We start from the raw sequence: 24,499 nt of genomic DNA on the forward strand, positions 1-24,499 counted from the left end.
GCATTGCCTGCCAAGCTCCGCGTCGCGGGGGGTCAGCTCGGAGGCGTATCCACCTCCCTGGGGACTGTATCCTGCCCCCAGCAGCGCTGGACTCTCTGGTGCACGACCCTTGAACGGTTTCAGAGTAACAGCCGTGTTAGTCTGTCTTTGCAAAAAGAAAAGGAGGACTTGTGGCACCTTAGAGACTAACCAATTTATTTGAGCATGAGCTTTCGTGAGCTCACTTCATCGGATGAACGGTTTGCTGGGGACCTTATTGCCGTCCCTGGTGGTCATGCAGCACCAGTGAGCGGCCTGCCCGGATTTCTGAGGGTGCTGGGGGGGCGGTGAGGGACGGTGCGGGAGGTGATCTCTTGTATTGGGCCAGCTTCTGTGATGAGACCCAAGCTTTGGAGCCACAGAGCTCTTCCTCAGGGCTGGGAAAGGGTCTCGCGGCACAATGCCAGGTGGAACAGATTGCTTGGCAGGAGTAGCTAGCGCATATGGTAAGGGACCATTCCAGATACAGCGGCCCATTAACACCCCTGCAGTCGTGAGACAGAAAAGGGGGGCTAATGGGTAACAGGTTGTTGTCATGAGCCACAAATCCAGTGTCTCTGCTCAGTCCATGGTTTTTAGTGTCTAGAGTTATGAATTGAAGCTCCCAGGCTCGTGTTGTGTGGGTTTCCTTCGAGGACGGAGAGGTCAGATCGAGAGTGATCGCTTTGTGAAGTGTTCGCCCGCAGGCCGGAGGGTGTTTGGGTCATTTATCTGTGTGAGGTCATTCGAGAGCGCGGTGATTGTCTGGTTTCACCCCCGTCGCTGTTACTGGGGCATGTAGTCCACTGGATGGGGGGCAGCATGTGTCAGACCCATGGAACTTGAAAGGTGTGTTGTAGGGGGTGAGTGAGCTTTTAAAGTCCCCTAACGGGACTTCTGCGTCCCACACAGAAGGTGCAGACGGAGCTCCAGGCAGAAGATCCGGGGTGAAATGCTGGCCCATTCAAAGTTAATGGGACTTTTGCCATTGATTATCCTGGGGCCAGGATGTCACCCCCACTTCTCCTCTTCTAGACACCAGCTTTTGCGTCCCTGAGCATGCCCTAAGGAAATGGTTTATCCGCATCCTGTGTGAGCTGCCTTGCTGGAGAAGATCTGCATGCACCGGCCTGGCAGGGCACCTGGGAATACCCTGTAGGGGGGGCGGGGGGCAGGGGGCAGGGGCTGTCTCCTTTCCACCTCTCCCACTTGTGCCTCCGTTCCCTCTTGCCTCCGTGTGCCCCGTGCCCGTTGGACAGGTGCCCTCGCCTGTGTGTGCAATGAACGAATATGGGCCGGGGTCGGGGCCAGGTCACTGCAGCTGGTGCAAGGCTCCAAGGTCCCTTCTGGGGGCAGGCTTTGTACCTGGGAGCCTGATGCCGAGAGGAACCGGCACATTGTGACTCCTGTTGCTGTCCCAGGATCAGGTCCTCACAGAGAGTGGGGCTCACAGCCCTGGAGAAAGACATCCTCCATGGAGCCACCGAGCCGGAGCAGGAAGGGCTGCGCGGGCTTCTCTGATTTGCCGCCACCCAGGCCTGGAGGGGTGAGGCCTGTGGTCAGAGCAGAGCCCCCTCTCTGGCCATTGATTCTACCGATACCATGGTCCCAAAGATGGTGGTGGGCGGGTCCTGTGCCCTGCACTGGACCTCCCCGTCGCTGGGCTGGGAGCCATGCACACTGCTGAGCTCTGCCCCATCTCTGCCCCCCGCCCCCCGCCTACAGTGTGCCAGCACCTGCCCCCTCCTCACACCGACGTGCCCTCGCAAAACTCCCTTTTGGAAGCAGCTGAGTGGTGTGGGAAGCCAGCGCCCATCTTAGCGGCTGGCAGAAAGCCCCAGGTGGTGGGCACGGGGATGCTAGCAGCTCTCCAAGCCTTGGCGTCGGCCACAGCCAGATTAAACTTGCGTCCACCCCTGCACCGACCCACCCCGGGCTGTCACAAATGGAAGGTGCATTGCTGGTGTGCGAGCATGGCTCAGGGGCTGGTTCCGATTCTTGCCAGGATAAAACTTGTTCCCCATTTGCCCGTTTCACTGGCCTGCACTGACTCTCGGGCACCTCGGGTCACTTTCCCTCCCCTCTCCTGGCTGCTTTCGGTCCAGCGAGGCGGGTCCGGAGTTGATGTTTAGTGCCCAGTTCCATTACATGCCAGACGCCCCCTGCGAGGGCAGCCGCTGGTAGAGACGAGGCCTGGATCTTTAGTACGTAAACCCACAGACGACTTGGGGCCTACGTGCTTGAGCGAGATCAGTGGGGTTGGGCCTGCGGCCAGTCTCAGGTACCCTCTGGCATTAAGGGGGGCTCCCAGCCTTTCTCACCCTCAGATCTTGCAGTGGGGACGTTTCTCCCAGTCACTGGTCAGTGGGGCCTTTAGCGTGTTTCGTGGGAGAACGGAGACGGGCCGGGGCTGTGTGAACTATAAAGGGGATTCTGTCTTGGGGCAACCGAACACAGACGGACCCTGGGGTTCTGTCTGTTGCGCCGGTTCCCAGCCTGCATCACCATGAGGGGTCTCCCGCAGAGGCCTGGCCTCGGCAGCCAGGGGATGGGGGCTGCCCTGGCAGATGCTCTGGGAGAATGGGTTCAAGCCCAGGGTTAACCGGCATCCCCAGCCAGGCTGGCTTGAGCGTGTGTGGGGAACGCAGGCCACCGTGTAGCTGGAGGGGACTGAATGAAACCCCATTGCCCCATCCCGGGCTGGCTTTGTCGTGCGAGGCCTCAGCCCTGAACTGCCCTGCACAGGGCACGGGCACTGCACAGAAGAGGAACCTCAATCCTGATCTGCAGCCCCCTGTTATCTGAGCCCTGGGTTCCCCCCACTCTGCCAATTGCCCCTCAATCCTGAACCGCAGCCCCCTGCCAGCCCAGCCCTGGGTTCCCCCCACTCTGCCAATTGCCCCCCAATCCTGAACCGCAGCCCCCTGCTAGCCCAGCCCTGGGTTCCCCCCACTCTGCCAATTGCCTCCCAATCCTGAACCGCAGCCCCCTGCTAGCCCAGCCCTGGGTTCCCCCTGCTCTGCCAATTGCCCCTCAATCCTGAACCGCAGCCCCCTGCTAGCCCAGCCCTGGGTTCACCCACCCACCAGATCTGCCAATACCCCTCCTTCCAGGCCGGCCCCCCATCTCTACTGATGCCCCTCACTCCTGACCCGCAGCCCCCTGCTGTCCCAGCCCTGAGCTCTTCCCCCCACTCCCTCTGCTCTGCCGATGCCCCTCACCTGACATGCCTCCCCCTGCAATTCACTGAGTGATTAAGGACTAAAGTGAAGCGACTTCTCTCAACCCCAGGACACTTTGGATCTCAGCTCCCCGGGTATCCCATTTCCCCGTCAGCTGGCGCGTGGGTCGCACCCAGTGTTGTAACTTGTATTGCTTGTATCCCAGGGTGGGGTTTTTCCCGCCTTCCTCTGGCCACAGCGCAAGGGTGAACCCCTGCGCTGAGGTGGGACAGAGACCCCCTGTTCCTAGACTCCTGTGCCAGATAGCCAGTTTTGGGGGGTGGGAAGGAATTTCCCTCCAGGTCACATTGGTGGGGTCACTGGGGGGTGCTTCTGCCTTTCTCTGCAGCATGGGGTGTGGGTCGCCTGCCAGGATCAGCCTGGCTTCCCTCCACTGCCTTTACAGGGGCCTCGGGCACTGACCGCACCTGAGTCCCCCTGTTCTCTGCCTGAGGACTGAAAGCTTTGGTCTAACAGGTTGCAGGAATACAATACAGGGCTCAGTTACGGCGTGAAGCTGAAATGCCTGTGATCTACAGGAGGGGAGACTGACCCGCTGTCCGGCCCCTTGGGCCTCCCGCTCTGTGAAAGGCCTCGCCCGCAGGATCTACGCTCTCTCTTAGGGTCTCAATCGGGGCCCAAGCGGGAGCTCCCTAAATGCTGGCACTTCATTATTTTTTTTCTTCTCATGCAAATGTCTAGAGACACTGTGTAAACAGCCCTCGTCCCGTAGCCAAAACTCGGCTCGTGAGCAGGTCCAAGCAGAACATTCCAAGCGCGCTGTGGATCGGCGCCAGCCCCGGAGGGCAGGAGAACGGGGCCTTTTATGGTAGCATTTCTCCATTCAAATCGAAACCCCAACCCAAAACAAAACAGAGCCGGGAACACAAACACGGCCGCTAGAAGACGCAGCTGGGGAGCAGCCCGGGAGGGGGGACCTGGGGGTTCGCAGTAGAAGGAAGAGCCAGTGATTAGCAGCCTGCCTGGCGCAGCATGAGCAACGGGATGGACGGGGGGTGGACAGGGAGGACAAGCAAATAACCCTGCTTGTGGCGGGTGGCCGGGGAGGAGAGACTGTGTTTCCTTTTCAGTGCCGTTGGTGGATTACTGGTAACGAATGAATCCAGCTCTGGACCTGACCGGCTTGAAGGCCTCTACAGAGCCATGCGGTGAGCACAGACGAAGGGCAAGATTCCCACCCTCTGCCCCCTACAGCCCTGTCAGCGAACTGGAGGGAGCATCTCTAAGGGGATGAAACACCCTAGTCAAGGCTTGTCCCCCTCTGATGAGCTTTCCACCGAAGAGGCCAGGCCCTGCCTGGCGTGGGGAGGGCCTCTGGAGATGTGACGGAGGTCGACCTGCTAGTTACACACCGGTCCCCGGGACATGGGAAGGTGGTGCAGAGCTCTGTGGAGAAGCGCGTGAGAACTTGAGGATACAGCAACTCCTGGACCAGATCAGACCAGGCAGGCGTGGTGGGCAGCCCATGTTCACGAGCTTGTCTACACACGGGCATTTATCGCAGTAGCTATGCTGAAATAATTATCTAGGTATAAGGCCCATGTGGACTCTCCTCTTCCAGAATGAGAGTGCCCGCTTGTGGGTTGGCTTTATCCACGTTGGAGTGATTGTTTGGGAGTAGCTCCTTCGGTAAGTTTCCGAGTGGAGACAGATCCTGAGTGGGGGAAATGCGCTCCTTGGCGGTATAAGCAGGGGAACATCAAGTAGGAGTAGGGCAGACGCATTACTTCTGTTGGCAGCATTGGTACTCTGAAGAACAGGCCTGGTAGGGGGAGACTTGAGGAGTTGGGGTTAGCTTGAGAAAGAGAGGGTTAAGACATGACGTGATCATGCTCCTTTGTAGGAGAAGGTTTCTGAGAGTAGGTGGCTCTTCCATTGAGCAGAAAAAGGAGTGGTGACATCTGTGGCTGGAAGTTGAAGCTGGAACAAGAAATAAAGCATTTAATGGTGAGAGTCATTAACCACTGAAGAAGTTACCTAGGGATGTGGGAGAATCTCCTTCACTTGAAGGCTTTTTAAATCAAGACTGGCTCTCTGTCTGAAAGATCTGAATTGGAAATGATGGGACTTGATAACAGAGGCGCTGGATGAGGTTCCTTGGCCTGCCATGTGCTGGAGATCAGACTTGATGCTCAGAACGGTCCCTTCTGGCTTTGAAGTCCATAAATCCAGTGTTCCATGGAAAGAAGGGGAGGGACTCTGGATTCCCACCAGTGTAACCAAGAATTAGCCCTAAATTTGTCGCTGTTCCTTCCTGGCCTCCAGCCAAGTGACTCTTTGGGTGGGTGGGTCCATGGGCGGTCCAAGGACAGCCTGGCTCACCGACCCCTGGCAGACTGGTGGGAATTACCAGGCGTGGCTCCCTGCAGTGCAGCAGTTTCTGGCCAGTGTTTCTGAGCCACCAGGAAAGACAGAGGCCTGTGGTGGGAGCAGCCCCGAAGGAAGCCTCCTCGGGAATAGGGAGCGTCGTCGTCCAGACAGAAAGAGATTTGGCCTGAACCTCCGCTGAAACTCAGCCCACGTTGGATTGCTTTGGGAGGTCTGAAATGGTTGGCATCTTCTAAATCATGTTTGTCTTTCCAAGTTGAGACTGGGAGCAGAAGAGCCAGGGCAGAAGAGACCCTGGCTGGATAACTCAGAGAACCTCCAGCGCAGGCAGCTGGATGTTGGGGTCTTCTCCCATCCAGACGTTGTGATGACTCCCATCGGTGGGAATGCCCAGCTTTTAGCAAGCTAAGGGTGAGCTAAGGGTCCGAGCCCAGGCCTGGGAGTTGAGAGAAGTCTGTTCACTCCTGGCTCTACTATGGACTCACTGGGCATGAGAAGCCACAGGGCTGCAACCTGGGTGACTCCCAGGGGCTGGGGGCTGGGATCCCAGGGTGGCTGCCATATCCACGCCGCCCCCTCTGCAAAGCAGGGAACAGCAGCCTGTGAGCCCTCCGGGTGCACGCACCACTGGATCTCCTGCCCATAGAGGTCCCACCTGGCGGAGCCGACCGCATTCCCTGATTGGCCCAGGTGCACTATTTCAGGCCTAGGCAAAGCACCTGGAGGCTGTTTCTGCAATAAGGCAGGTCCCTGGGTTGCTGCTGCTACAGATCCTGCTGTGTGGTCCTGATCCTTGCTCCTGGTTCCAGTTCCCAGTTCCTCGCCCCTGCTCCTGACATCTCGCGCTGTCTCTGTTCCCCTAACTCTACTGTGGCTGGCGTTCTTCGCTCTCTGCTGCAGCTCATAGAGTTCAGCTCCGACCTAGTCCTACGGTGTGACATTGGTACGGACTTCTGCTTCTGCCCTTAACCCTCTGCACTGAACTTGGACCATGTTCTCGAGTCCCCTCCACCCCAAGCCCCCACCTCGACCCGGATCCCATAGCTGGAGTCCTGACACTGTATGACCTGGGGCACGTCACTTGCTCTTTCTGGGCCTTGATGTTCCCATCTGTAAAATGGGGACAATTATAGCATTGTAGGACTTCAAGGGACCTCGAGAGGTCATCTAGTCCAGTCCCCTGCCTTCATGGCAAGACTCAGTGTTATTATCTAGACCATCCCTGACAGGTGTGTGTCTAACCTGCTCTTAAAAACCTCCAATGATGGAGATTCCACAACCTCCCTGGGCAATTTATTCCAGGGCTTAATCACTCTGACAGTTAGGACATTTTTCCTCATGTCCAACCTAAACCGCCCTGGCTGCAATTTAAGCCCTTTGCTTCTTGTCCTGTCCTCAGCAGTTAAAGAGAACATTTTTTCTCTCTCCTTGCTGTAACAACCTTTTATGTACTTGAAAACTGTTCTCATGTCCCCTCTCAGTCTTCTCTTCTCCAGACTAAACAACCCCAATTTTTTCAGTCTTCCCTCCTAGGTCATGTTTTCTAGACCTTTTGGTTGCTCTCCTCTGGCCTTTCTCCAGTTTGTCCACATCTTTCCTGAAATGTGGTGCCCAGAACTGGACACAATGCTCCAGTTGAGGCCTAATCAGTGTGGAGTAGAGCGGAAGAATTACTGCTCGTGTCTTGCTTACAACACTCCTGTTGACACATGATGTTGGCTTTTTTTGCAACAGCGTGACACTGTTGACTCATATTTAGCTTGTGATCCACTCGGACCCCCAGATCCCTTTCTGCAGTTCTCCTTTCTAGGCAGTCATTGCCCACTTTGTATGTGTGCAACTGATTGTTCCTTCTTAAGTGGAGTATTTTGCATTTGTCCTTATTGAATTTCATCCTATTGACTTCAGCCCATTTCTCCAGTTTGTCCTGATCGTTTTGAGTTCTAACCCTATCCTCCAAAGCACTTGCAACCCCTCCCAGCTTGGTATCGTCTGCAAACTTTATAATCATCCTGACTGCAGAGGTGCATGTCAGTCTGACTTTCCGGTTGGTTGTGAAGTGCTTTGAGATCCTGGGATGGCAGGTGTTAGTAGAGGGCAAAGCTTCACTGTGTGAAACTGGCTTTAAGATTAGGACCCAGAAGTATGTCTCGGCCACACCCCGCAATGCCCAGGGGTGTTCGCGTCGGGGGTCTTCATAGATTTTGAGTCTAGAAGGGACCGATATGATCACCCAGTCTGACCTCCTGCATCATCCAGGTCAGAGGACCCCCTAATGATTCCTGCATGAAGCCCGTCATGCAGTTGTAGTTGAGCTAGACCCTAGTTTAAGATGCTCTAAAGACTTCAAGTGATGGAGGATCGACCCCGCCTTTAGATCCATTGTTCCAGTGGTTAATTACCCTCACCGTTAAAAACCGGGGCCTTGTTCGTAGCCTGAATTTCTATAGCTGCAGCTTCCAGGCATTGCACCGTGTCCAGCCTCTGCTCTCAGAAGTCAGTTCCCCTTGTGGGGGCTTGGATAAATTAAACAGAGCCCGTTCCTTCAGTCTCTCGCTGCAAGCTGGCTTTTCCAGACCAGGAATCTTTCCCGTAGCTTTTTTTCTGACTGCTCTCCGGCATTACCAGGCTTGGTTTGGCTGGTTATAGAGATGTGGGCCAGTTGTGGAATTCAGAGCTGGCTCCGAGTCCAAGACTTTGGGACGTGGGATTTGCTTTGGGGTGCTGGGAAGTTGGACCCCTCAGCAATGTTCGTCCATCCCAGAAATCTCAGCACAGGGCCTGAGAAACACTGGAATGATGGTGCAGAGACATTCCGGTCACTTCCCTATGTCCATCCCTCGGAGGGGGACATGCAGGGGCTTGGGTACTTAGCAGCTCTTGCTGGGAAGTAGCTGTGGCTTCCCTGGCATGCGTGTCTTCGTGCCGTATCAATATCAACAAATAGTTTTGAGCCACAAGCTCCTTCCAGGAAATTCTGGGTTGGATTGCCAGTGTGAGTGGCAGGATATACTGGGCGGAGCGGAGCTTGGCGTGTGGTGCGGGGCTGGGGACATGGGAAAGTGAACCAGCAAAACTGGGCTTACGCTGCGCTTGACGCTGTTTTCTGCAGTGGGTAAAGATCACCCTGCGTGTAGAGGAGAAAAGGGCCAGCCCAGGAGCAGCATCAGAAGAGGTCTGCTGCCCGGCGTGAGTCCCAGCTGTTGTCGCAATCAGGATGATGGCTGGGCCACTCTGTTCTGCTCGGCAGGAGCCCGGGTTTGAGCCCCTCCAGAGCTATTCGATACCCAGACCCTGAGTCCTTTGGCAAATCCGGACCTGACGCAGGGACCAAGAGGAATACGGAGGAAACAAAGCCCGAGGTTAATTGGCAGTAATTTGCCTCTGGTAATTACTGGAACAATAGCTTGGCTGTTTCGTCTGACATCTGCGGTCTTTTGCTCCACTTCAAAGGTTCCATACACGCTGCTTAAAACAACTTTACGTAATGACCCCGGGCCCTGAGCCCAGGTTCTTCAGCACTCCGAGCACAGGCCCCTGTCATTTGAACTAAAGGAGCTACTCAGTTGGCAAGTAGCAGTGGTAGGCTGTTACCCTCTGCAGCCCAGCCATTAGAGGAGGCCACTGTAGCAGTACGGCCTTTTGATAGCAGCCGAGACCTCTCTTCACACAGGACCGTAGGCCAGCCCTGCCTCTGGAGTGCAGCGTCCGTAAGAGCAGACATCGCTGTCGTCAGCTACTGCAGCTGCTTGCCTGCGGCTCGAGGGATCGAACTGACGATCTGCTCTCTGAACACCCGGCCCCAGCCCCTCAGGTCGAAGGGCAGTCTCCATCAGGGAGGCACAGTTTCAAAGAACTCTGGTAATTAACTCATTAGTTAATTCAGCAAATGAGCTCTCAGTGGGATTACCCCTAAATACTCCCCTGGTATTAATACAGAGCACTGCTTCAGCCTTTCCAAACATGAATCCTCGGCCCAGCAGCTTCATACCCATTCAGCAGATGGGGAAACTGAGTCACGGGGCAGGAAAGGGACACATCTGAGCTCAGAGAGAGCCTCAGCATCAGAACCAGCAACAAAAATGAGGAGTCCCATTCCTGGGCTCAGATCGAGATCCTCAGCCTCTCTCTTCTGTTGGGGTTTGTTTTGTCATGCCTTCAGCCACTAGATAAACCCTGCAGCGGGAGACCCATCCGTCCATCAGTGCCCGTCCCCGGGGTATCTGAGCACTGAGCCAGCCCCTGCGGGCTCACCCCGGCTGTCGCTGGCTGGGCACTACCCCAGCAGCTCGCCGGATAAGACACAGTAACGCCATACACCACGATTCATTTTTTCAGCATCTTTCATTGAAGCTGCTTCTCACGGCGCTGGCAGAGGGCTGATTTAAGGAGGCGGAGAAGGGACACGGGGCATTCCAGGTGCTGCGCCGACGGATGCTCGTGCGTGAGCACTGGACTCTGATGCTTGGTGAGCAGAGGGTACGTGGAGGGAAGACGGCTGAGAGGCACAGGGAGGGACCTGGCATTGATGACCTTGACCAAAGGTTAATGTCCCCGACACGTGGCAGCAGCCAGTGGCTACTGCGACGAGCTACCAGTGTAGGAGATCAGCTTGCTGGTGCGGCTCCGATCCGGAGCATTTCCTTTCTTCTGTGGGAGGTTGCTGCAGCTGTTGTGTTTCTGGGGGCAGCAGGTGGGAGGGAGAGGAGCGGTGGGAGAGGGGGCACATCATGTTTTCGGGGGGGAGCTGCAAGGGACATACAAATACCTTCCAGCACTGAGGGACGCATGGGGGGACAGCCTCTCGGAGCTGGAGCTCCGGGTGGGCAGAGAAGCTGCTTTCTGTGTGTGTGTTTTTGCCCAAGTTCGATCTTTGCACAATAAAACTGTCCCCAGGAAGAGACTCAGGCCGGGCAGTGAGAGCCAGCCGGAGTGAGGGGAAACTGAGGCAGCGGCTAGCCCGAAGCTAGGCTCGGTAGGCGACAGCCTGGACGTAACGGGCGAGCGTGGGAATCCATGCTACGTGAAGGGGAGCGACTGCTCCCGCTTTCGAACACTGGGGCGGAGGATTGTGCAGAGCTCGTGAGCTCTTGCTCTGACCACGCAGTCTGGCTACAAGACCCTTTTATTCTGCCACAGCTGCCATCCGGAATAGCCAGCCTCCTTCATTTCCCCTCCAACAGCTCTTCTCTTCCCCTCCCTTCCGGGCGAGGGACCAGAGCCAGCATGAGCATCTTTGGATGAACCTGCACGGCAATTATTCGCTCGCACCAATGTGAGACGGTACCCGGGACGGTAGCCGTGCCCCGGGAGGCTTGGCAAGATGCTTCTTTGGGCATGTGAAACTCCGGCTACGAGGAAAGCCAGAGGCCGGCTGCTTGCGCTGAGGTCTGTGCAGCGTGAGGGGCAGCGTGGACAAGCGACGTTGCAAGGGGTGGTTGGTCTTTGCAAGGACGGGGCTGCTGGGCTCAGCAGAGGGTTCTGTGCTTCCTGCATGGGGGGGGGGGCAAGCAGGTGAAATGCGCCTGCTGAGTGTGCCTGGGGCCCCCGCCTGTCCGTGGAGGCTCAAGCCACGTTAGCTAACAACGGTCGTGCAGCTGGTGCGGGGCGTGGGGGAGGGACTGCAGAGCAGAAATGTTACATACTGGCCCCCCAGTGCCCAGCGGTAGCAGGTGCCATGGCCTAGCAAGATGGTTTCTCGCTGGAGGAGAAATCCGTGGCACGCGCTCAGAGTTCACGCTTCGCGTAACTCGTTTATCCAGCGGCCTAGGGCCCAGGTGGTCATGAAGGGCAGGGAGGCAACGGCTGCTTTAGCCGTCCCAGCCCAACTCTACTGCCCAGTTTCCAGGGAGTAATGCTGCCCCAAGAACGGACTCCGGCTAGGGCGATTCAAGCTCTCCTGCCCTTTGCAACAGCTCCCCCAACCAGAAACTACATCACAAACCGAACAGCCGCGCAAGCATCGTCTCCTGCTACGTGAGAAGCCGGTGTAATGCCGCCACCTGGTGCCTACCACCGTAATGGGGCTAACCTGCCACGCGGTCGCCTTCTCCATGCTGGAGCAAAGTGCCGGCGTTCCCACTCCTAGCCTGATTTCCCCGGTCTTGGCTCCTTCAGGATCCTACCATCTAGAAACAACGAAACCCGCCTAATTTCCAAAGCAGTTGTCAAAATCGAATCGCTCTCCTTCTTAAGAGGCAAATCGATTCCTCTTCCCTGGCAGACAAGTCACCTGCTGTCTGCCCTTCAGCCTGGAATGTGCCAGGAAACCGTCAGATCCCCCACCTCAGCCCATGATGTGAGAAGGGGCTGGGGGTTGAAAACAAAGGGACGCATGGTTCAGGCAGAGAAAAGGAAGTCCTCTACGCTTAAGTTGGCGTAGTTCACTACTGGTGGGAGTGGGGGCTGGGGGGGTCATTGAGGCAAATGCTGAGGCTGGACTCCAGATTCTGTAACTTCTTTGCTGTGTGAGCTGAAATGGTGTTTCAAGGGGAGCCACCCTCATGCTGCAGGGCCGATCACCAGCAGGGGTCAGGAGGAATTTCTCCTTCCCTTGGTATAACACAGCTCCGTTGATCAGGCTCATTGGTATGTTCCCTCCCACCTCTGAAGGATCAGGGGTAGGTCACCACCAGAGCGGATGGAGCCACATGGAACGCTCCCCGTTCTCGGCCTCAGAGGCCCTGCTGGTTTGTTGCACATCGATCAGCGATGGGCTGGGTGCGTGGGTTAAGCTAATCCAGGAAATGATCATGGGGGGCGTTTTGCAGATGTGTGTGCGAGTCCCGTCCCAAAGCTCTGCCGTGATTAGAGAAATGCCCTCTGGAGGGGGCTGATTGCAACGTACCACCAGCCACACGCTCTGATTTCTGGGTGTGTAGGAGCCTGTGTGAAAAGCAGTAGCCAGCCAAGTATGCTCAGATTAATGCTTGCAGTTAATACAGCAGCTCTCCCTCACATAGACCCTGGGCGGTCCGAGGACCGGGGAAGACGAAGCCAGGGCCCTGGCATGTTTGGGGCAGTTGGGTCCACGGGCAGGTCTCCCTCTTGTGAAGCGGTTGAGCATTGCACAGAATGGTGCGGTCGCCATTGCCAGTGGGTTCCAGGCTGGGCCGTCACCCCCTTCCTTCTGCACGTCCCTGCGCGGTTCAGGTCTTCCCCAGCCCATGTGAAGGAGCGCAACCATTCGCCAGAGCTGACCACAGCCGCATCGCTCAGTGGAGCAGGCCTCCGTGGACGGGGGGGAGCAGACATGAGGGGGGTGTCCGGGGGCAGGCTCCTAGCGGCGGCCCCCCAGCCCAGGTCACGCCGCATGTAAGATGACCAAGAGCCCGGTCTCTGCTTTGCCGCGCCTAGGGACTGGTGACATTCTAACGCCGGGTCTTCTTGTGTTTGCTTCGCAGGCGGCTACCCCGTGTGCGCCTCCTGTCAACTCTGAGCTGGTAAGTGAGCCGACCCCTCTTCCCCGGGGGCACTCTGGCCGCGGCTTCACGGCGGCTCTTGCCACTGCAAAAAAGAACACAGTGAAACAGCATTGGCACCTGGGGAGGGAGCAGAGCACGGGGCTGGGAACCAGGGGAGTTGCATTCTTGGCTCTGCCACGGAGCCAGCGGTGCCTCAGTTTCCCTCTCTGTCCAACATGGGCCTGCCGTGGTCCTTCCCTGTGGCAGGGGCAGTGGGATGCTGTGAGGGAAGGAGCAGAATTATTTGGAACAATCTGTAGAGCCCATTAGGGTGTCAGTGACCAACTAGCTGGCAGTGCTTAGGTGACCCAGAAGGAACTGATCCCCTGTGGGTGACCTGGAGTCTAGAAGGGCGTGGATGGAAAAGAGGGTCTGGTATAGGGAGAGGAAGGATAGTCCGGGGTGTTAGCCTGGGATGTGTGAGACCTGGTTTCTAGTCCCTGCTCTGCACAGGCTCCCTGGGTGGCCTTAGCCAAGTTACTTAGTTGCTCCGTGCCTCAGTTTCCCCTCTGTAAAATGGGGCTAATGGCCCTGCCTCACAGGGGGGGTTGTGAGGGTCTGTGGATTGAAGGCAGCGAGGTGCTCTGATAGTATGGTAAGCGGGGGGTTAGGTAGATAGGGAGGTTGGCATGAGAGGGTCGTCTCCGTGTCAGGGGGGCTGGGGCTGGCCCAGACTCGCCCTGGCAGAGTTTGGGTGGTGGGTGAGCGAGGGCTGTTCGCAGCCAGGCTGGTGCTGGGGTGTTTCCGAAAGGACCAGACAAAGGGCATTGAATTCCCTTCACTTGCCAGGTTCAGCAGCTGGCTGCGTGTACTCCAGAGTGAGCCCGACTGGCTCTGAGAGCTGCCCTGGGACACTTCATCCGCCCCTCTCCGTCCTGTCCCCAAAGCCCCGTAGAGCACCAAGGCAAAGCACTGACCGAGCTGACAGCTCAGAAATGGGACCCATCGGTGTGCCAGTAGGGGGCACTGTTGCCTCCCGGTCAATACTGAACTGCTGCTGCCCGGCAGGATTTAGCAGGCACTGGATAGCTAAGAGAGCCAGCTTAGCAAGGGGAAGTCAGTCCCAGCTGGTGGCTAATGCTGATCAGGAAGTTTCTTGTGGAGCAGGTCTTGGCGCCGGGCATGCTGGGGTAGTTACATTCCGCTTGCTGCAATAAGGAAAGCCCCGGCCGTTTCACTTCTCTGAACTGCAACACTGGTTACTGCCACCGTCCCCCTTTCGGTGGCAGGTGAATTCCCTCCTGATGTGACGAATCTGGGCTGTCGCTGTGCTCAAGCCCCGGCGAGAGAACGTGGATCCCCCTGCTTGGAAAGAGGTCTCTTGAGCTGTGGGAGAATCACCATTAGCAGTATAGGGCCTATGGCACACAGAGAAGCAGTTCCAATTCCCTCCAGTAGAGGACAGTGGTGCACATACACACTTGCCGTTTATATGTAGGGGTGGCGTCACAGTAGCAAACGGCTGGCGTAGGACGCATTTTGGCCTCAGGATCCTCAGCTGGTGGCCTGTATTCATTTTCGGAGGCCTAGTCTCCGCGCAGCTGACTCTTGAGGAATTGTTGCTTGCCACAGATCAGCAGTTCAACTCCCCGCGCCTCTTGCTGTTGGGTCGGCATGGGAAAGTTATTCAGAGCTCAGAGGCAGCTCAGTTCTGGTTCAGCCCGCTCTGTGGGCCTAATGCATGTGCCATCGGGGGGCGATAGCAAAGGGGGGTGCAGGGGATAGGAGGCAGATGCAGCAGGCTTTCCTGTTCTCAGGGTCTGGCCTCTCCTCTGCCACCTCCCCTAGCATTAGCAGTCACAGGTGAGTCAGCAATTACCGGGAGCAGGTGTCTATCTCGGTGCGCTCGTGTTATGGCCCTGTGCACTTGGAAAGCCCGCCAGGAAATCGGCCTGGGAAACCTGCATTCTGGTCGGGACCCAATTCTCCTTGCCGAATTCTAGGGGACGGTTAGTCAGGATGTTTGGGTCGGTCCAGGATAGAAACAGGGCCGAGGTGCAACGCGCAGATTCAGATTCAGGTTAGGATCTGGCCCTGCCCAAACCCGTGGGCTCTTGGACCCGGGATTAGTTCAGATAGAGATACAGGCCAGCTGTACAATTCAGGGCGAGATCCGCAGCGGGACCCCGAGCCCCCTTGACGTCTGGGGAGGGGCTTGGGCCAGGATCCATTTATAACACATGAGTCTTACCCCATCCCAATGGCATTCGGTTCCCATCACACCAGGGACACGCTCAGATTCCACCACAGCCAAGTAATTCTTGTCCTCGCCTCCCCGCAGTGGTCTCATTTGAAATTGGTGGGACTGCAGGGCTTCATGGCCGTGCCAGGAACAATACAGCTCCGGACGCGGGGGTCTGCCATTTTGAAGGGCGAGCCGGGAGAATCTGTTCCTGATGTGGGCTCACCCAGGTCTCAGTTCCCTTCTTTGGGCATGAAGCTCTGCCATCCTCAGCAGCCTAAACTCGTATGTGCCACGGGCAGAGAACAGCTGGGACCCACCAACGCCTGATGCCTCTGCAGTGGTAGGGAATTGACTAGGTGAAATATACCCAGACGATCCCAGTTGATGAACCATGTCCCCGCCAGCCCCGCTCCTGAGCTGACCCGGGGGGGAAATTCCGACTCGGATGATGACCCTTAGCCTGGCCCTCCGTCTGCAGGACAGCCTGGCAAGCCCTTTGTCTCTGCACGCTGCCATGGTGAATTCCTAGCGCGGGTTTGTGGGCAGTCACAGAGCAGGGCATTCGAGAAGCGACGTGGGGCCGGCGCTGTGTCTTCCCTTTGCCTGATTGACAACCGAATCCCTAGGGAGCGGCTCAGGGCACTGAGGGGCAGCCCGGGGCCCCGATCCAGCCGGGCACTGGTGCACGGGCCGTGTTCAAAGGGACTTTAATTGGCACGAAGAGCTGAGCGGAAGCGGGGCCTTGGCTTTTTGCCTTGTCTGGGCTCTTCGAACCTGTGGGCCATCCCTCTGAGCTTGCCCCCCTGCCCGCCCAGCCGCAAGCAGGACATGTGCTGTGTTGGAGCCTTGCAGCTTGGAGATAAGGGGGTTGCTTGGGCACCGTGCCACTGAACGGTTATTTTGACATCTCGGCGGTTAATGTAAGAAGCCAGCGAGAACTCCCCCGCTGTGCCCAGGGCAGGCTTTTCCCTGCCCAGAGAACCAGCCGGGCTTTCCTAGAGGCTGGGTCCTGCCCGGTGTGGATGTGGGGTGCTGAGCTGGGCGGCCCTGGTCCTGCACTGACGGAGTTAGTCTGAGCCCAGTTTCTTCGGCAGGCCTCCAGCTGCCGGCGGGCGACAGGGGCCCAAGAGTGGGTCTGATCCCAGTCAGTAGAGGACAGCGGGTTGCCGGTGCCGTAGCCAGGATGTCTGCCCCACAGCAGCAGAGCTCAGAGATTTATACCCCTCTCCAGACCAGTGGTCCCCAAACTTTTCAGGGTCGTGCCCCCCCTTACCCCTGTCCAGCCCCCCCAACCCCCACAGGCCGTGAGCGGGGTTGTGGCTCCGGTGGGGAGTGGCGGGGGGGCGGGGGAAACGTGGACGGGGTAATGGGATCAAGGCTGGGGGCAGGACTGGTAGCCAGGGCGCAGGGCTGGGAGTGGGGCTGCCGCCCCCGGTGGGAGGCAGACAGGGGTAAGGGGGCCAAGGCTGGGGCCACAGCTTGGGGTGGAGCCGGCATCTAGGGCCCCTGGGCATGGAGCCTGAAGCAGGGCCCTGGGTGCGGGCTTGGCAGCTTGGGCCAGGAGCGGAGCCTTGGTTGTGGGGTGAGCAGCTGGGGCCGTGGCCAGGAGCAGATCTGGGCAGCGCTTCCCCCCTGCCCCCCATGGGGGCTGGCCTGGGCCCCAGCCATGCCCCTCCCCCCGCCCCGGAACGGTCCTCTGTGCCTCCCCGGGACGGTGCGCCCCACAGTTTGGGGACCTCTGCTCTAGACCATAGTGTGAGGTGGGGGCTCAGCCCCACAGCTGGCGTGGAGGCAGGAGGCTGCTGCTGTCTGTGTGAGGCCAGTGCTGGGCACCTCCCGGCAAACAGCAGAACACGAGCATGAGCCGTTGCCGCTGAGTTTCTGAGCAGGTCCTGCCCTGCCAGCAGCCGGCAAAGTGCCCAGAGAGCTGTCGGCGCCAGTCCCAAGCAGCCAGAAGCCCTGGAGCAGCCCCGCCCGGTGCCCTGCCAAATCACAAGAGTCGCTTAAAAATCTCGAGATTTTTAAAAAATTTAAAATTTAAAAAAATTAAGGCCTGGGGGGATCTTTGCCTTCTGTTTCTGAGCGTTTTGGGGGCCCCTCGTTTCTTGTTTTCAAGTTTTTCTCTGCCATCCCGCATGGGGCGGGCAGGAATTTGTTTGTTTGGAAATGCAAGCTGAGAGTCTCCTCCAGTCCCATGACTCCGGGAGCTGGGGCTTTAAGGACATCGACTATCTCAAGAAAATCAGCAGAGTTGGGAGGGCCCCCTTGACCACGCCAATGAAATCCTCTCCCGATGCGACTGCAAAACGGACCGGCGCAGCCTGCAGCAGGGAGGGCGCATGTGGCTGGGCCCACTCCACCCTTCAAGGGCAGCGCTGTGACTCTCAGGAGGGCAGCTCGAGTCAATTAGAGGCAGGCGTAGAGGCCGGTCCGTTCCCCACCTGCCCTCCTCTGGACGGGTAGCCACCACCATGTGCCACTGATGGCCCGGGAGGGGGACACGCAGTCAAAGATCCAGAACTGAGCAGAGCCCCGTGCAAAGGCTGGGCTCTGTTTTCCTTCAGAGCCTGGGGCGTTTTCTTCCCACCCGGGGAGATCGCTCTAGCAGATGTGCCCGGGGCTCGTTTTCTTTTCTCTGATGCTGTTTAGATTGAGGAAGATGATTATTTTCACCCCTTGTTTTCCCTGGAAATCTTAATGTAAGTCAGAAACAATTAAGCTGACAGGCTGCAGGGATTTCTTCGCCAGAGCAACAAACAGGAACAATTCCCAGCAGGTCTCCGCTGATAGAAGAGGAACAGGGAATTGCTAAAACAGCTGTCCTGTGAAACAGCCCATGTTGTTTCATCTGAACTGTGAGCCGTGTGTGTCCTCGGGGCCGAGGCGCTGGCTTCTCTTGTCAACAAGATCTTCTCTCTGCTCCGCTCCGAAAGCTGCGGCAGGCGTCTGTTGAAATGTCTCACTGCTTTGTTATTGTAGGGTTACTTGTGAGTGGCGGGCTGGGCTTTGTCAGTGGAGGGCTGGGCTAGGTTTGTTATTGTAGGGTTCCTTGTGGGCACCAGGGCGTGCTCGCTGGTTTTATTATTGTAGGGTGGCTTATGCATGCTGATCTGCCAATGAAGTGAGCTGTAGCTCACGAAAGCTTATGCTCAAATCAATTGGTTAGTCTCTAAGGTGCCACAAGTCCTCCTGTTCTTTTTGCAGATACAGACTAACACGGCTGCTATTCTGAGATCTGCCAACAGCGATTGGTTGTTGCAGGGATGGGACTTTGTACACAAGTTTGTTATTGTAGGGTTGCTCCTGAGTGTTGGTCTTTGTGTACTGTTATCGTAGTACGTGGTTGCTCTTTGCTGGCTGTGCTGGGTGGGGCGGGGTTACCCCCTGTGCTTGGAACGGACCCCCGAGGCTGCCATGCACTTGCCATAAACCAATGAGGTCCCTTCCCCCAGCCCTAGTCACTCGGGTGGTCTCGGCGGGCGGGTCTGGGGTTTAGGAGGAGCCCGAGGGCGCTGCCTGTCCTGGGATCTCCCGGGGCACAGCCGGGCTCAACTCTCCAGGGCTTTCCCTGGCGCGGCCATCATGCCACCTCGGGTGCCCCCTGTGAAACAGGTGCCTGTGAGTGACTCCATCCCGGGACGCGAACTGGGGGGGGGGCTGGGAGCAGTGACAGATGGGGGGTGGGCTTGGTCCTTCCCCTGCCGGGCCAGGCTTGGCTCCTCCCTCTGCGTCGCGGACGGTCAGCTGGTGCCGCAGGTGGTCCAAGCCACAGGGGCGAGGAGGGGGCCCTCCCTGCTGTAGCAGCTGGCAGGAGCTCCCGCCTCGCCCCAGATACCCCGGTGATGGGCACAGTGCAGGACAGGATTGAGTCTCCTCCACAGACCTCGACCTAGGACGCGAGGGACGGGATGTTTCACCACGTCCCTGATCTCCTCCCCAAGGGGTATCATTGAGCCCCGAGAGGCCAGGTGCCCACCCCATCTCCTGACTGATGTGCTGCCCCCTAGTGTTGGCAGGGGGCGTGGCTGAGGGCGGCCTCCCAGTGCGTCTGCTTGTTCGTGGTTGAGTTTTAAGCCCAAGATGTACCAGCTGGAAGCCAGCCCCCTGGGGAGCCTGGAGTATCTTTCCCCTGAATCCCAGATCCAGGCCTTGGTGATGTGGTTACAGGCAATGGGAGGAAATTACCATGGGAAAACGGGCTACATAAATCAATCCGGAATTAATTGGAAACACCATCCGTGCGAAAAGCCAGGGCTCGTGCTTCACTCGGGAAGGAAGGTGGCCAGTGGGGGCTGCAGAGAGAGCCCATTGCAAAGGCCCAGCTGGAGGGGAGATTGCAGAAAGGCCGCTGTGGAGGGGCTCGAAGCAGGATCGAGGGGGCTGGGGCCTGCTCTGAAGGCTTGGCTCAGGCCCCTGGAGCAGCAGACAGGCCGATTTCTGACTTGCATCTGACAGTGCAAAGGAGGGAGAGGAAGAGAGTCTGGCTGGGCGCGCATGGGGAAGGGCAGTGTGCACGAGGGAGTGTGCGTGGGTGTGGCTAAGTGTGAGATGCGTGAGCGTGCATGGGAGTGGGTGAGTACGTTCACGGGAGCAGGTGAGTATGCGTGGGTGAGAGTGTCCATTGGAGCAGAAGTGGGAGAGAGGGTGCCCGGGGAGGGGGAGTGTGGGTTGAGAGGGTACCCGAGGGCAGGGGCGAGAGAAGGTGCCCAGGAGCGGGTGAGCAGGTGACTGGGAGTGGGTGCCCAGGGGTGGATGCGAGGGGCCCCAGAAGTGGGTGAGCAGGTGACTGGGGTGGGTGCCTGGGGCGGGGGCGAGAGTGACCGGGGGGTGGGTGTGGGTGTGAGGGTACCTGGGGGTGGATGCGCAGGGGCCTGGAAGCGCGTGAGAGGGTATCAGTTAGCTTTGCGTGTGCGTGTGAATGGATCAGTTGATTTTGCATGTGCACCGTAGCCCTGACGCACCTTCTCGTTGTACGTTAAGCAATGTGATAACATCTGTCCCATGTGCTCTCCTCCTGTCCCCGTACGGAGAAGCGTGTGCAGCGTTTTGGCAGGGTCTGCTCTGTCCTCTCTTTTCCAGCCCCTGTGTCCCAGGGTCGGGCTTTCTGTGCGGGCGTCTTGCTGTCAGCCAGGAGGCGTCGGGGTGACAGTCCTGCAGGCCAGTATTAACAAGCGCTGAGTGATTTTCGGCCTGACGCCCGGAAAGGACTAAACAGCTGCCTCCTGCCACACGGGCCCCCGGGGGGCCCTCGGAATCGCTTGTCTCGCTTGCAAATCTTGGCTTGACATCTCCTGTGTGTGCACGGAGCAGGCACCCCCGGGGCAGCACGCTCCCCTGCATCTTCTCAGGCCAGGCCGGACGTACCTACGTTCTCCTTTGGGGGTGATCTCTCGCAGGTACTTCCCTGGCCCCCATGACTGTCTTCTCTGAGCACTTCCCAATCTGTGGTGGCTGTCTGCTCACACCTCTCCCCGCTTCCCTTGTGAAGCAGGGCAGGGCTATTCTCCCACATTGTACAGAGGGGAAACTGAGGCATGGAGCGACTCAGGCTCGGATCCACAAAGATGTTCAGGCTGAGGGGCCGGAGGAGCGAATTCAGGGGCCTAAGACCTTTGTGGCTCTGGACTGAAGTGACTTATCAGGGGTCCCAGAGAGCATTTGTGGCGGAGCAGGGATTTGAACTGTGGTCTTCCAAGTGCTAAGCTCACCATTGGACCATCCATCCTCTCAGCTCTGCCTGCCCGGCTTAATCACAAGGACCCCCGCCTGATGGGAAGCAAGCGAAGAGGCACCGTGCTCATTTCACGCCAAATCTTTCCAAGCAATTATCTTCTGCGCTTCCCCCACCAGTGCACCGTGATGTGTCTCGCATTGATCCAGCTGCTGTTATCACAGCCTGGGGTTTAATCTCTCCATGGCACATCCATGCTGTGAACGCTGCAAGGAGCCCGCCGGTCCCAGAGGAAGCTTGCCAGCCCGCTCCAGGATACTTATCTGGAGAAAAACACACAGTCTTGTCCGTTTGGGACCGTTAGTGCAGTGTCAGGAGGAAGCTGATGGGGGTGTGAGGAGCCCAGCCCAGTCTGGAGATTATGGCCCAGGCTGGCTTGCAGGCCCAGCGCATGCCTGAAACGAGACGGGGAGTCCTGTGTTTGGTGGAGCCAGTTCATGGCTAGAGCCGGGGCTGGAGCAGGGGGCTGTGTGGGGAGTGGCGGGTAGGGCGGATTTGGGACACAGCCCACCTTGTAAATACCTGCCCCATCGCAGGCAAATGAACGAGGTGGCTCCAAAGGCATCTCCCATCACTAACAATGCAGAAATAGACCAGGGTCTCCACGCGGGACTCCCTGCCAAAATGGGCTTCCCCCGCATGCACCTCTGCCTGGATAGGCCGGGGCCATCAGTAACGCTCGCCGTCCGTGGAGGTGCCACCCTCTCCGATTGGCCCTGGCCCCCGGGCACAGTGGTCTGGAGGCCCCGGCCTGCCCTTTTTAGCTCACCTGTGTCCACTGAGCTGAGAGAAGCCTGAGCTAGAGACAGCCACGAAGGCCTTGGGCCAAATGGACTTGATCCGGAAAAGTACTGAGCTCCGATTTCCATGGGAGCCGGGGTGCTGAGCCCTGCTCAGAATGAGGTCCGTAGTTGATGGGTAATGTGGCCTAGGAGATCTGTAACCAACAGCAACAGCTGAAAGCTCAGGGCTGGGGATCACAGCTCTGGGGGATCTGCGAGAACTATCACAACTTCACTCAGACAAGCTCATCGATCCTTGGTTAAATCACCGTCGCTTCCCTCTCCTGCCCCGAGACCTCCATGTTACCGCTGCCAAGAGCCTAGATGCCATGGGGATGGGCACAAATCAAACTTTACAATAGCTAGCAGCAGGAGAGAGGCCTCATAGGGATCCTCTCGTGAAGCCGCACACAGGCATGGCAAAGATGCTGGTGGAAACTGACAGAGTCCCATTGGCCAGCGTGGGGGGCTGGATACAGTACTCCCCCAGAAAGACGGCCCCCGCCCTTTCCCCAGCAGCTTGTGTCTGGAGACCGCCCTCAGGCAGGAGCGTGGCTGCTCTGACGAGATGAGGCAGGTCTCGTGAGCCACCTGTCGGGGGATATTCTGTGCAGAAGGGGAACGGTTTTGCTGCTCCGTCTCCTAGCAGGAATGCGGTGGCTCAGGTTTGCCCAGTTCCTCTCCTCGCAGGATTCCTGCTCACCGAGGGGGCTTGGCTTCTCCCTGGTGGAGCTGCGCCAGGAGGCCGTGGCTGCTTTGCTGCTGGAAGTCTCTCTTTTCGCGTACCCTGTTCAGAAACGGTTCCTTAAGTGGCTGTTGCGTTTGTCCCCCCAGCCCTCGTGCCTCCTGGGAATTGACCCTGGAAACAGCCAGAATGAGAGATCCCGCTTAACCCAAGAGCAGAGTGACTTCACTATCACCTTCCCCTACAATTTGCCGTCCTAGCTGGAATTCAGCAACCAGAAGGCAGGACCCCGCGGCCCCTCCTCCATTGTCAAGTTTGCAGGAGATGGGGTGGTGTTACGTCTCCAGGAGCTTGTTCCTGGTTGGGTTAGGATTCCATCCATCCTTCCACAGCCCTGTCTGCCTCCGCGTCTTGCCTGCGTCTTGATCTCAGAGACTTGTCAGATGGCTACGCGGCTATCGGTTCGCACCGGTGCTCAGTGCCGCTCTCTTGATGCTTGGAGCCGCGTCAGACGCCGGGTACTGGAGGCTGCTCCTGCTGGGTTGCCCACTCTGAGCCACCTCTCGGGGAGCAAAGGGGGTGGACGGGGAATCGTTTTGCTGCTTGCTTTCCTGGAGCCGGCTGGAAGGGGGAACACTGCTGAAGCTCCCTGGATGTGTTGCCTTCCCAGATCCATGCTGACCGGCCTCCCTCCCTGCTGCTTTGGAGCCTTGACTCATTAGGCAGAAGATCCAAGCAGGGTGTGAACCACCAGTCCATAGTGTCCTGTGTGGAGCGGTCGGTGGCCATGCACGATCCTCGGCATGAACTGATTTAGGGCCAGTCCCAGCTGGGTCTCAGATCCTCCAGCCAGAACCTCGGTTGAGGGCCCCCAGAACCTTGCTGTGCCAGGTTCCTAGAATGGGCCTGGGGTTTGCCAGGCAGAGCATGCCACGCTCTTGCTGGGTGGCTCTGTGGCACAGCACTTGGCCAGCTCCGTGCTGGTAAATAACCGTCCTTTCCTCGGGCCGTTCCTGGGGTAGAGTGTGAAGGGATGCGAGGCTGGGAGGCTTCAGGTAACCGAATGATGCTCCAAGCTGCAGGGACCAATACACACCCTGTGGTGGTGCTTGTCTGTGTGTTCCTAGCAAAACCTCTTCATGAGGAAACTGGCAGCAGAAGAGTTAAACCGTGGCAGGCCGGGGCTGGTGGCAGGTGTTGACAACAGGGGGCGCTACCAACGCTCCCTCTCATTTTTGGCAGGCCGTGTGCGCAAAAAATGTCTTCTGTGCAAATTGTTGTGCGTCTGTGCAAATGTTTGTGGGCGCGGTGTTTCGCCGTGTGTGCAGGGTTTAGGATCTGTGTGCGTGTGGAGGGACCAGTGGGCTCTACTACCCCTGAAAGGGATCTTTCCTGGCTCCCGGTGCAGCAGATTTCTGCCATCCCAGTGAAAAAGGTCCACAGTAATTATCTGCAATACACAGCCGTTTAGTGAGAAGGAGTTACACGAGCGGTAAAGGGTTATATTAAGCACATAACTCCTATGTTAGACATTAAGAGCGATACATTCCTCTGAACAAGTCTCTCTTTCACAAACAGGCCCTGTGCTAGCCTCACGCAGTTCCTGCTTGGCAAACAGAGATGGTGGTTACCAATTTCTTCCCTCCTGGTCTGTTCTTCCCAGCCCTCTGCTCTGTCTCGGATTCCCTCGAGGCCAGACCCGCTCTGGTCACAGTCCTACTCCAGCCCATGGAGCAGAGTTTTGGCCACTCTGTCTAGCAGCGTTGCTTTCTTCAAGCGTCACCAACCACAGTAATGCACTTTGCTCGATTTTTGTACTCTTCTTCCTCAAAGGAGTCCCTTGTCTTAAAAGCATGCCCAGTGGGCGTGTGGCTACTGATTTTACCTAATTCCTGTTTTAGAAGGGGCTGGGGGAGTGGAACCAAAGGAAGATCACCGGACGTTTACTCACTCATCAATCATTCACTCGGTCTCTCTGCCTGAGGTTCCTGCTGGCAGGTCGCTATAACCAGGTCAACCTCTGCTCCATGCTGGAACTTTATACCTGTGATGTTCACGTCGCATG

General features: G+C 57.7%; 1 protein-coding gene across 12 annotated transcripts in view; it reads left to right on the top strand.

Moving 5' to 3' along the window:
* The window catches only part of TNS1 (tensin 1), a 288,617-nt gene that overhangs the window by 119,398 nt on the left and 144,720 nt on the right, over positions 1 to 24,499 (top strand). For all 12 annotated transcript variants that reach the window (XM_075117712.1, XM_075117713.1, XM_075117715.1 and 9 more), the window contains one exon: positions 12,992 to 13,030. In XM_075117712.1, the coding sequence (XP_074973813.1) occupies positions 12,992 to 13,030 (39 nt within the window). The remainder of the gene's footprint in view (positions 1 to 12,991; positions 13,031 to 24,499) is intronic.

This window comes from Caretta caretta, chromosome 11 (genome assembly GCF_965140235.1).
Source record: "Caretta caretta isolate rCarCar2 chromosome 11, rCarCar1.hap1, whole genome shotgun sequence".
In the NCBI taxonomy this organism is placed as follows: Eukaryota; Metazoa; Chordata; order Testudines; family Cheloniidae; genus Caretta; species Caretta caretta.